At 36.3% G+C, this 12,503-nt stretch overlaps 2 protein-coding genes across 5 annotated transcripts; one reads left to right on the top strand and one right to left on the bottom strand.

Annotated features, from left to right (window-relative positions):
- Positions 1–1,254: 1,254 nt before the first annotated feature.
- Positions 1,255–4,076, bottom strand: LOC125186357 (BOI-related E3 ubiquitin-protein ligase 1-like). Its single transcript, XM_048082708.2, has 4 exons — positions 3,653–4,076; positions 3,198–3,316; positions 1,994–2,361; positions 1,255–1,908 (listed from the first exon to the last, which is right to left on the bottom strand). The coding sequence occupies exons 2-4, from the start codon at positions 3,310–3,312 to the stop codon at positions 1,393–1,395; spliced, it is 999 nt and encodes a 332-aa protein (XP_047938665.1). The 5' UTR covers positions 3,313–3,316; positions 3,653–4,076; the 3' UTR covers positions 1,255–1,392.
- A 4,291-nt stretch (positions 4,077–8,367) lies between these two features.
- On the top strand, positions 8,368–11,905 carry LOC125187288 (uncharacterized). Of its 4 annotated transcripts, none has more exons than XM_089059728.1 (2): positions 8,368–10,024; positions 10,445–11,905. In XM_089059728.1, exons 1-2 carry the CDS (start codon positions 9,560–9,562, stop codon positions 11,795–11,797), a joined length of 1,818 nt encoding a protein of 605 aa, XP_088915854.1. In that variant the 5' UTR covers positions 8,368–9,559; the 3' UTR covers positions 11,798–11,905. The 4 variants fall into 4 exon arrangements, with proteins under 4 accessions (XP_088915854.1, XP_088915853.1, XP_047939799.2 ...); XM_089059727.1 differs by having other exon boundaries at positions 8,369–10,651; positions 10,820–11,905; XM_048083842.2 differs by having other exon boundaries at positions 8,370–8,760; positions 9,765–11,905.
- The last annotated feature ends 598 nt before the right edge of the window (positions 11,906–12,503 follow it).

The following is a 12,503-nucleotide window of genomic DNA, read 5'->3' as shown; positions in this document are numbered from 1 at the left end:
CTTAAATCCTGTGCCGAAAAGTTTGTGCTCACTTATCTTGGGACGGATGGAGTATATTTTGAAGCGTGACTTTTTTTTGTGTGCGTGGGTTGATAATATTAATAATACATGTGTATATATATTTTTAATAACCACCAAAATATAAAAATGTTTGTCTTTCTTTTCTAATCCTAATCAGCCCACCAATTCACGTTAGGTCATCCACAAATTAAGTGCCTAATATAAATTTGACTACTTAGGTTTGAAATTGTAAATTGGCTACAAAATAAAAAAAAATGTTGTCCAACCTATATTATTAGACATAGCTAGAAAATTCAACATGAATATAATGGAAGATTCATGTAAATGTCTATATTTCTTCATTTCCATCTTCGGTTTTCTGATCTAATTTACAAAAATATAGTAGTACTCGTTATTTTCCATATACTCTTCCTCTTATATTTCTACTCAATTTCTCTCTCTAATTTGCAAACTCAATCATCCAACGGAATATTAGCAATTAAATCATGAAGTTTGGTGAGCATCTGACCAATCTCTTGAAATTTAAAATTAAAATATTAAATCATGAAATTTTAGTTTTTCTCAATTATCTCATTTGTATACAAAACGTATTTTTGTGACCCTTGAAATGTCATTTATAGTTAAAGTGAATATTTTTCTTCTTTTCCTTTCTTTATTCTAATCAAACATGCAACACCCTTTTGAGCATCACTAAAGATACCGTTTTGTACTCGAATAGGATAATTGGAAAAAAAAAAAAAATCTAATTTAATACTACTACTATTTTATTTTCAAATTTAATGAATGTAATCAAATTTGACCAAATTTTTAATTTATTGGCTATTATAATCTATTCACATTACATACTATGAACTCTTGATACATCTTATTCTTATAAGCTATTCTTAATTTTAGACCAGGTTGAATTACTAAATGAAGTTTGAAAATATTCCAAAAATTATAAAGGGCCCTACCCCAAGCCTTGGTTAAAGGCTAGAAAAGTGTAAGCATGACTAGGGAAAGAAGGCAAGAAGATAAGTAATAGTTGGATTGTGCTCAATGAAAAGGAGGTGAAGATTTTTGTGTAGGTGAAAGAGACTACAAATTTATAACAAAACACAAAAAAAGTGTATTCTTCAATAAAGAGATATATAGTATAATAGTGGTGGCCATTTGATGTCACACGTGAAGACTTTAAAGAGAGTGACTTCAAATGCATGTTGCAGTTTTTACATAATTTTTTATCTATACAAATGATGCAAAATGGTCATAATTCCATTTCTTTTTCCTCTTGGAAGAATCAAACATGAGTAATTTTATAAGCAATTCTTGAAAGAAACCAGTTTTTACAGCTTCATCAACAGATTGCAAGTGCTCAGATACACTTCTTTGCTACATGTATACATGAACACTAGCAGTCTTCATTACCTGGCACACGGGGCAGACGTCGATGAACCCTTCGCAATCCGTGCACAGGCACAGATGCCGGCAAGGCAGGATCAGCACGGACACCTGTTTCGTGTTGCAAGCCCTGCATCTCGGAGGGTGCTTGTTTTTGGAGTCGTTTGGGATTACTCTCTGGTGATTCGAGCTTGACACTGCGTCGTCCACCTCACTGTCCCCGGATCCCTCGCGGGCCTGGGCCGTGCCTTGCTCCATCAGCTGCTGGATGTTGCTCTTGAGCACGTTCACAACTGACTCGTTGTATTTTGCTCTGTAGTGCCACGACTGTGCCTCCATGGCCACCTGCTTTATCCTGTCGCCGAGCTCCTTGTTCTTCCGGTTCATGCTCTCGATCTCGAGCTCCTTCTCTTGCAGTTTCCTGTGCACCCCCTTTTCGAGGGCGTTTAGCAGAGAGACCGAGTGCCTTTGGTTTATCTCTCGTACTCCCTTCAAGACACTCTCTTCCTATCCACCCGAAAAAAAAGAGAGTACGCATTTAGATTGCAAGCATTATAGTAAAACAGTCGAAGATATGATGGCATTCTCAAACCTGGAGTTTGATGTACCGGCTGAATTCTTCAGTCTGTCGATCAATCTCCATTTTGACGGAGTTGCCAAAGGAAAGCACGGAAGGGACATTGGTTTTCATGTTCTCACAAGCAGAAGTGACAGAGGAGTTGCGCTCTTCTTCCTCATACGAGAGCTTGAGCCCCGTTGACACGGGATTGGGGTTCAGAACAGTGCCAATACGGCCAGCTTCGTCCTGACAGAAGTTGTTGTTCAAAGATATGTGAAGCTTCTGCTGCATGGACAGGGTATCTCCATCCCCACCTCTGTTGATAGGGTGGTTGCCAGCTGGCGCGTGCCTGTTCCCGACATGATTTATGGTCCCAACGCCAGCACCACACTGAATTGGAACTGCAGACAAGTTCAATAAACAGATAAGGTTAAAAGGAAAACTGTCTGAGCTGAGCTAATTAATAATCAGAGAAAGAGGACAAAATCAAAAGCATAACACTGTATCGAATTCAAGACGTGAGAAATAGATGTAACGGAATATCACATACTCCGTATTTTAAAGACGATTTCAACCTTAGAATATCAGCATTGCGATCAGAGAAACGGAGGAAAAACAAAGAGGGGACGACACGCAGTCCAAAAATAGGCGAACTAGTATCATTATTTTGATGCTCTATTTACAGAAAAACAATCTGAAAAAGAAACTACAGTTGGATAGAATTAAGCATGGAAGAGGCGATAATCTTCGGATGGCAATGAAACAAATCCATTCATACACTAAACACCATAGAGACTTTAGTTCAATATACAACAAATTCAAACAATCCCAAACTATGTTTCATGTCAAATTTTTGCAATCTCTATAAAAAAAACCGAGCCTAGGAATCACAAATCTTGGCACGCCAAAGGAAAATCCTTTAGATGAGAAAGAAATTAACACCACTTCATCATAAGAATTCGAAAACCAAACTGATTTGACAATGCTGATGAACCACAACGAGGTAAGACCAGAATAAGGCTTCCGATTACAGTAACGACGCGTCTCTGAGAGACTTCAAGATCAGTTAAAATACATCCTAAGTTGATTGCAAAATGGATAAAAGCTCTACCAACAATCACAGAAGCACCACCATAGCCACATATATATCAAGAAACTATATCAAAGAGAAAACCAACATACACAAAAGTGCCACATTTCTATCACAATCCACCCAAGGACAAAAAAAAACACTCACCATTTGCAAAAAGCTGCAGTTGAGGCAATGTATTGTTATTGTATTGGGCACGATTTTCCTCCACATAACCAGGGAACATTGGATTCCCGTTACTTCCTCCTCCTCCTCCTAGCATTTTCCTAAAATACAGACAAAATATGTCGGTTCAAAGCTTCAAGAAATCCACAATATTCAAACAATACCACCCTAAAAAGCCAAAGGGGCATATGAGGTTTTAGCAGAAATAAACTTCAATCAATCATGAAAATCATCACAATCAATTCAATCCAAAAAGGAGTAAAATTTACACCAAGAACACAAAAATCAAGATCCACAAATCACCCCACTAAATCAGTATTGATCGATTAATCATTGATAAAAGGGGAAAAACACAAGAAATCATAAAATAATCTGCACTCACCAAGAACAAACTAACCAAGATTCACACAAATGAAATCAATAAACCAATCACTCACCAAATTGAGCTCTGATTGAGATAAAAATCCAATCTTGGTAGGGAAGAATGGGGTATTGGGATTGCTTAGTTGAAATTAGGGGAAATGGGGAGAAGGGATGGTGACAATAATAATGAAAGAGAGAGGGATGAGTGAGAGAGAAAGGAAACGGGAATAAGAATAATAATTGCCATAATAATGAAAGTGAATGGTGGTGGTGGAGCTGTAGTTGTTATTGTTGTTTTTGGTAAGGAAAAGAAATTTAAAAAAAAGGGGGAGGAGAGGAGGAGAAGGAATCCATTCATTGGTATTGGTGATGATGCATTGTAGTTGGTGCGAGAAAATTAAGAAGAGGACTACTCCATCGCATTGCTGTTGAAGAAATCGTCTTTCGCTTCTCCTCTCCATGTTTTGGGCTAAACTTTTGCCATTTCTCTCTCTCTTTTCTTTCACTCATTCAATTTTTTTCACTGTTTTGGTTTGTGAGGTCTGACTGTACGGCACCTTCCTTTTCGTTTTCCCCAACCACTGAATCAATTCTTCTGTCTTTTACCTTTTCTTTTTCTTTTCCTTTTTTTTTTTACTATGCCTACGAATATTACCTACCCAACACTGTTAATTTTTTTGGTTTGTATTTTAAATATTTTGGTTATTAAATGGTGGAGAAAATAGGAATTGATGGTTGATTTGTCAATTTGTAACCGTAATTTATTCATAATTATTTGCATTTTTTGTGAGGTAAATGGGTCTAAATTTGTGAAGATCTATCAAAAATATTAAGCAATTATATCAATAACCTCTTAATTAGTGTTAATTATGAGGAGATGTTTGAAATGTTAACATAATTTCAATAGTTTATGTACTACTCCCTCTGTCTGCGAATAGGAGTTTCGTTTTTCCATTTTAGTTCGTCCGTGAATAGGAGTCCCGGTTCACTTTTTTACCATAAATGGTAATAAGGTCTCACCTTCCACTAACTCACTCCACTCACATTCATTTAAAATCAATATACACAAGTGCGACTCTTATTCCATTAACGTTTTTCCACCCACTTTTCTTATCATTTCTTAAAACTCGTAGCGCCCATAAATGGGACTCCTAATGACGGACCGATGGAGTAAATGATAGTAAAATTATTTAATTTGTATAGTTGGAGTATAATTTTTAACTCGTATACAAAATTGAAATTGAGTAAAAATTTGTGTATTTTAACGTAAATACCCATTTTCAACTTTATTTAATGAATTGTGGTTTGATCAATCATAAATTCATAACTACGTCGATTTACTTGTAAAAAGGTTATGCACCTAATTAATGAATGCTTCAAAAGGGTAATTATGTTAATTAATTTATAATTCAATCGATTAGACCTATTATGCACCTTTATTTTAAGTTGCCAGATATTTTTCCTATTGTATGCAGATTTAAATTTATTAACGTACGTAATTACTTGTTCTAAATGTTTTTTTGCCTTTTAAAGAATTCATTAAATAGTCTGATCGATTGAATCATAAATAGTCGATTCACTTATAAATAATTATTTTCTTTTTGCATTTTGATTTTATTTGTTTAGAATTTTGATTTTTACTGTTGGTCTAGTGTATTTTAATTGCCTCTTTGCTCCAAGTCCCATCACCATAATAAAAAAATTACTGCGTTCTGCCCCCCTTTTTTTAAATAAAGGGAAAATTCAAAAAAAAAAAAAGGATAAAAATAAAAGAAGAAAGAATGCAGGTGCCAAATTTGCATTAATTTTCCCCCCCTAATTTCTACAAATATCCAAGGCGGATATTTAATCCATTTAATAAAAGTGGATATGTTGTTGCAATAGTGTTCTATTATTTTGAGATAAAATAGCAAGATTGGTTTCATAGATAATTGAGAAAAAGGGAAAAGAAAAGTCGTGAAACACAATGTGATGAGAAGTTGCAAGGCTGTTTCTTTGTCCACCAATTTTTTCTGATCTCATGTGATTTAATAAAGATAGCTCGTTTTAATCGAAGGCAAATAGCTAACGGCCAATATTGCTTTTCATTTTCGAAATATGAAAAAAAAAATTACAAATTAAAAAAAAAAAAAGTTCGTCACAATTATATAGTTGACAGGAAAATGTGACTATAACATGTTATGTCGAAGAGTTGAATGCATAAGAAGATTGGTACAAGTTTTTGGTGAAATATCAGTTCAATAACGTATAGTTTGCTAGATATCTCTAGTTATTTTGTGTCCCATATCAATATACTTGTTTTTCATAATTGAATACAACTTATCAACGCATGAATATAAAAAATTCAAGAGAAATATACATGCTACTATCTTGTCATTATGCACTCATATATATAATACAACTATAATGCTAAACTATCAGCATTATATATTTATATAAGCCATTATTGAGTAGTCTATTTTGGAAAGGCATCTCATAGGCCTTTTATTGAATTTTTGGAGTTAAAACTTAAAACTGAACATATTTTGGCAACTTTGAGTGTAAAATCGTCTTCACAATATCTTTGACATTAAAGGATAAAAAGAAATTGCACTCAACCATCCAAGGGGTATTGTAGTAATTTCACAGCATTGGTTCGTTTGAAGTAGAGATGCCACCAGCCCGATTATCCTAGAGGTGGAATCGGAACCAAACCGTGAGCCAACAACAAAAGTAGTTTGCATAAGGCCAAAAATGCTTGGTAAAGATAGAATAGCATTCTGCGAGCACTACCACAGATATTCCGAGCACTAGGAGCTCTAGTTCAACTAAAACCGGCAACACCAGATATAGTATTCAAATCAAACTAAAAAATCGGTCAGTATTCTAGGGAAATCGACGATTTCAGTGAAAAAATTCAATTGTCTAAAACCATCGATTTTACATAGTAAAGCCGATTTCAACAATTTTTCAACCCTCTAGCCCAACAAACATTGTACAATTGCACCATTGGACGAGGCTCCATACATCCCGCCAAAACTAGGCGTCTTCGGTTACATTACTTAACCATTACAGGTCCGGCCCAAAACCATTGCCAACGGTTTCGAACCAATTCTTAACTGTCCAATTTCAGGCCGAATCGCCCGTTCAATTTTTAACGCACATCTCTTGCTCGAACCGTTAACCGGAAGAGGCTCTCTTCCCGTGCCACGGCCTAGGTGGCGGCGACGGCAAGAGTGATTGAATCACGAGGGCGTCAACAGGGCAATTAATAATGGGAAGGCACGTGAGACGCGTGGCTGAGCTGATGCTGCCGCCCCATTTCATTTTCATCAGTCTTATTCAAGGCATGGATTTCTTCTTACTGTGTCCCCCACGTGCCAGCTCAGCCTAGTAACAACAAAAATTTCAACAATAATAAATGGGTGAGGGAACACCGTGCAATAAGGATTGCATCTTGCCGCATAAGGATTACCTAACTTCATTTAAACTGTAGTTATTGACTTTTTAAATAGAATTGCTTAATTTAAGGAGACCACTAAACATGACTATATAGAATCATTGAAGGATTGCAGCAGTGGCTCTAACAGGTCAGTTTTTTAGCCCATAACGGTTAGCCTCATCATATGCAATCTTAATAAGTGAAATTGAATGGGTCTATATTGACTTAGTGATAAAGTGAATAATATGCACGTCCAAAAATTTTTGGTTTGAGTCTATCGTGTTACAATTTTTTAAATTTTTTACTATCTCTAACATGAAAGTTAAAAATAATTTTATTTTTTCATTATTACATCTACCAAAAATAGTATTTCAGTCATTTTTTTTCTATAAATATTCTTACTTTACCTAATTTTCATTAAAATCAGTATTATCCACTACCAAGGCGCTATATCTATCTAGGCGGATATAATGTTTATTTAACAATAAAAAAAATTAAGTGCAATTGAAGTAGTCACCATTCTCCTATATTTTTACTCCCTTTCGTTTCATTCAAAGCGAATCATTTTTTCTTTCAATACACAATTTTATTTTGTTACTCCCTCCGTATCATGCAAAGTGAATTATTTATTTTTCAATCACATGATTTTTGTAGTATTATTTAGTGTGTTACATGGAGAGAGAATGACGTTTTTATTTTTATGAATATTTTATTTTATATGGACTGGCGAAGTATAAAATAAATTATTGATATTTGTTCCAAATTAAAGCCTTAAGGCCTATTAATATTAGATAAATGGAGTAAATAATAATATTAAGCCTGATATTTGTGTTCTTTGATTATCTACGAAGGCAACTGTGGCTCACCTGCAAGTAGAAGAACTTATTGCCTAAAATCCACTTGTGCTCCTTTCCCTCGATTCAAATGCAAAACGATAAATAATTTATTCAATAAAGTGATGAATCAACATACATCTTCAGGATTTAAAAACTGGAAAGAAAGTTTATGTTTTAAAATTATTTTTTATTTAATTAAATTCCTATAACATATACTACTAGTACTTAATTCAGTATTCATAAAACAAAACCAAAAAATTAGAAAGATGGAGACTTGCAAACTACTCGCAACTCGAGTTTATATTCATTTTATAACATTAGGCATCTCATATAATTTTCTATAAAAAATTTGGTCTAAAATTACTTAACATTGGCATTATAAACTCTCGAAGCAAAGAAACACTAGGCGTTCAAAGTCGTTTAAATTCTCGAAGAAATTAAACATTAGGCGTTAATAGTCTTCTAGAAACGCGACTTCCACGTACAAAACTTGAAGGTGATTAAACTGAAAATAACCGAATTGATGACGTGTCAGCTTCTTTCCTTCCTTCCATCTTCTAAAACGGTTTCCAGCCACTTGAAAATTGGAAAATCCATCGTTCGTGAAAAATCACCAAATTACCCTCGATCTCGAAGCTGATTTCAAACCGGCTTCCATGCCCATTACGGTAATTTTAAATCCAATTATCCTTCACCGATCAAAGCATTGCCATAGACGCATGAACTCGTCAACCACAGCTCAATTTTCCCAAAAAATAAAACAAAATAAAATAAAAAGGAGTGGTCTTTAGCAGGATGCATTGCTTGACTCTGAAGGTTTTCAATGATTGTCGGCGGGTCGGGTCAGAAGCTGCGTAGTCCGGGTTTGGGCTCGGGTCCGGTTCAGTTAGATTCGAGCCAGATGGAAGTTTCTATAAAATTAGAGGTGTTTTTTCTTCTTCTTTTATCTTCAAAATTTAATTCAATAGAATGCAAATCATGTGAATTGTATTTTAGCTAATTTGGTGGAAACCATGCAGCATTTCTGAAGTTGAATTATTAATCATGATTTTGTGTATTAGTTGGTGAATTGATTTCTTGAACTGAACTTGTTATGTCAATTATTTTATTGAAAATGTGTAATTATAGTTATTTACAGAGTAAATAACTATATTGGTCCAAAACATATGATCAAAACACGAATTTGGTACAAAACACAATTTTTGGAAAATTTCATAACAAATAAAATCCTTGTAGGAGTGGTCCTTTTTTGACGGTTCCGTTAGCTTTTTGACGGAACCATTAAAATAAGGACTACTTCGGTGATATTTTTATTTGTTATCAAATTCGTATTCTGGTCGTATGTTTAGGACCTGAATTGGTATGTACTCTTATTTATATTGACATAGCTTTATATGCATTCCACAATAATGGGAGTGTAACTTGGTGAAAGTTTCCTCCTTCACCACAAAGGCAAAACCAAAGAAATTGAGAAAAAATTGTTCTTGACCAAGAACTAGGAATAATGAACTAAAGAATGCCACCGATCTTTGAAAAAAACATCGTCCTTTCATTGAAAAATTAATTTTTCATAGATGACTTTTGTTAATAGACAAAGTCTTGGTACTCTTTTGATTGAAACAGCACAAGTTGGTGAATATGAATAAGAATAATGTGTGGTACAACCGTACAATCAAAACCAAAGAGAAGTAGAAATCGAATCGATAGAGCTAGCTTTCGAGCTCATGGATTCACCCTCACAACTTCTAAAAAAAGTGCAAGCTTCACTTGACTCAACCATGCCATGGATTGGCATGTATATTGCAGCAGCCTCTGCTGTGTGCACACTTGCAATGGCGGCCGATGCTTTCATTGGCTTCCGAGGCAGAAAGTATTGGCTCCCGTGTAAGTATTTTTCCCTCAACGCTTTCTCCCTCGTACTGCTGACAGTTGCCATGAAGCTGCCCGTGGATTTAACGAGCCTGGACCTCAGCTTTGATCATAGATTTGCGAGGATGAGCAGCCTTGTTTTGATGTCATGTAGCATGAGTAATTTCATGACATCTTTGGGATCCATGGAGAGTAATGAGATTGTACCGAACATGGCAGCTTTAGGCATTCTAGTCCTCACTGTTGCTGTAAATATAGTCATTCATACGATTCAGATGCGTAGCTCTGGATCCGTGTTGTATTTCGTGCTGCCACAGCAGGTAACCTCTTCTGTCATCATGCTCCTCTTTCTTGTGACGCTATGTTGTATGTCGTTGATGGTTCCGGGAGCTAAGAGATACATAGGATTGAAGTATGATGAAATGCAAGAATTAGTTTCGAATAGACAAGTGGAGTGGGGAAGGTTTAGTAGTGTTGAAGTTGAAAATATGGTGAAAGGGTATTGGGTGATGGCTCAAACTAGCTGCCCTCAGTTTGTTCTAGCAAGGTCTGCCGTTTCTTCTATTTCTGGACTTATGTGTCTTCTCACTGCTCTAGTTTTGGTAGAAGCTCGGTTTGGGAAAAATAGCCTCGAAACTCTAGGGGCTCGGCTTGTAGAAGATAGTCTTGATACGAACAATGATGTTGTGTTTCTTGCTTCAAACTATGCCTGGTCCGTTGGCTGGATTTTAAACATTCAGTCTGTGGGAGTGGCGATTGGAAGTATTGCTCCTCTGTTGAGATGGTTTGCTGCTTCGTGGTTCAAGATTTCTGAGACGGAGCGAAGGAGCTTCAGAGACGAACTCAAGGTTGACAAGTACTGGACTTGGAGGCTGGTAGAGTGGAGAGACAGATCACTTCCGTTTCAAGTTCAAAATCGCGTATGCAGGAAGTTGCTTCGTGATGCTGTAAGATTCGTTATGAATTTCTGCATTCGAGTTCAGGTTCTGTTTGTTTTAGCTAGCAAACTAGTTCTGTTCATCTCTGCTAGATTTGGTAGTGCAGTTTTCTTTTGTTTTTGCAAGGATGAAAGTCCTGTTTTAGTGCCTATATCCGAATCAAGTGATGAAACACAGGTGGATTTTAGGCAATATGTTATTCTACTTGAAGGTGAGCCGCAGTTGCCTTATAAAATCCTCAACAACATCTGCAACGAGGCGGATAGGCAGATAAAAGTAGGCGAAAAAAGGCGGCCCGAGAATCTGATCCAACTTCTAAAGAAATCTTTAAGCTTCGATGGAGTGGGACGATTCGACAGCAGCGAAATCCCAAGCTTGCATTCTCAAGAGCCTCCGAATTGCTGGTCTCTGCCTGTGGTGACTTTAACAGCCATTTCAGTTGCTCTTCTCAGCATTGATGATGAGAATGCCAGCCAGTTATTGGTCTGTATCAGCGAGGGCTTGCCTATCGTGAAGCTTATCGAGGAAACACTAGACATAACCGGAGAGTTTGAAAGCATTAGAAAAGCAGCGGTTGTGGTTTGGGATGGCGTTGAATTGTACAAAAAATGGGATGGCACGGATTTGAAGAGCACGAGACTAAGAGGCGCAACGCACAAGGAAACACTGCAAAAGCTCTCTAACATTGCAGAGAAGACTGTGAGGAAATTTGTGACTAAAACAAGAGATATTCTAATGCAGAACCCTTTAAACTGGCCTGCTAGAATTATAGCTGCTAACTCAATGTACAGGATTACTCAGACGATCTTGCTAGGAATGGGAGACGGCGAGAACCAAGGTGGTGATGAGCTATTTGAGAGTATATCCATTACCATCTCGGATATACTTGCAGCGTGCCTCACCAATCTAGTGCAGGTCATAACATTAAAGTGTCGCAGAAACAACATCAAAGAAAGGGAAGAAAGTGTGAGGCGAGCAGCGATTCTTCTTGGTGAGAGCAAAAAGATTCTTGAAATTCTGCAGCAGCGTGAGCTTCCGAGTTTGGATGCGGAGAAAGCTGCTAAGATTGACGAGTGGAGGACATCCATGGTGTTGGATGTTGAAATTCCTTTGGCATCTGTTTTTGCATCAAGTGGCAATGAAATAATAGTGTAATAACAATTTTATGCTTATCTGTTTCCAAATCCCACATCAGTACTAGTCTCTTGTACAGTAATATTTATAGGTGCTTTGTACAGTAATAGAAAAATATTTTTTCTCTAACATGTTCCTATAATTTTCAACGTGTGTCTATATTTTATTGTTTTACATGGTATATGTCTTATTTTATTTACCAACATGGGACTAATATTCGAGAACATATTTTACTGCACAACAAAGAAATGGAGAAAAGTTATTCTTGATTGCAGTAGTGTTTTATTCAATACACGTTGCATGTTCTAGACCTAGCATTTTAAAGGCATCAAAGATGAGAGTCATTAACACTACCATTTTAAAGGAATAAAGAAAAAGGTATATGATTTTCATTGAAATAGCAAGTTGGTAAATGGCTAGATAACAAGCAAAATCAAAAAGAAGTAGAAATCAAAACGATAGAGTTGGCTTTCGAGCTCATGGCTACACCCCCAGAACAAGATTTAGTTAAAGAGGTGCAACATTCACTTGATTCAACAATGCCATGGATAGGCATGTATATTGCAGCAGCTTCTGCAGTCTGCACACTTGCAATGGCAGCCGATGCTTTCATTGGCTTCCGAAGCAAAAAGTATTGGCTCCCGTGTAAGTATTTCACTCTCAACGCTTTCTCCCTCACACTCTTAGCAGTAGCCATGAAACTACCCGTAGATCTAACAAGCTTGGA

The sequence above is a fragment of the Salvia hispanica genome, chromosome 5 (genome assembly GCF_029641045.1).
Source record: "Salvia hispanica isolate PSC_SH4W2 chromosome 5, Shi_PSC_v1, whole genome shotgun sequence".
NCBI classification, from domain to species: domain Eukaryota; kingdom Viridiplantae; phylum Streptophyta; class Magnoliopsida; order Lamiales; family Lamiaceae; genus Salvia; species Salvia hispanica.
This window is presented reverse-complemented; position numbering and strand designations above follow the sequence as displayed.

What these genes read in the sequence shown, in the direction of transcription:
- LOC125187288 (XM_089059726.1), top strand. Translation starts at nt 9,560, where the DNA reads ATGGATTCACCCTCACAACTTCTAAAAAAAGTGCAAGCTTCACTTGAC.
- LOC125186357 (XM_048082708.2), bottom strand. Translation starts at nt 3,312, where the DNA reads ATGCTAGGAGGAGGAGGAGGAAGTAACGGGAATCCAATGTTCCCTGGT. An exon ending in ACTGCAGCTTTTTGCAAATG is followed by an intron (nt 2,362 to 3,197) that starts GTGAGTGTTTTT and finishes ACTTGTCTGCAG; the next exon opens with TTCCAATTCAGTGTGGTGCT. An exon ending in GCCGGTACATCAAACTCCAG is followed by an intron (nt 1,909 to 1,993) that starts GTTTGAGAATGC and finishes TCGGGTGGATAG; the next exon opens with GAAGAGAGTGTCTTGAAGGG.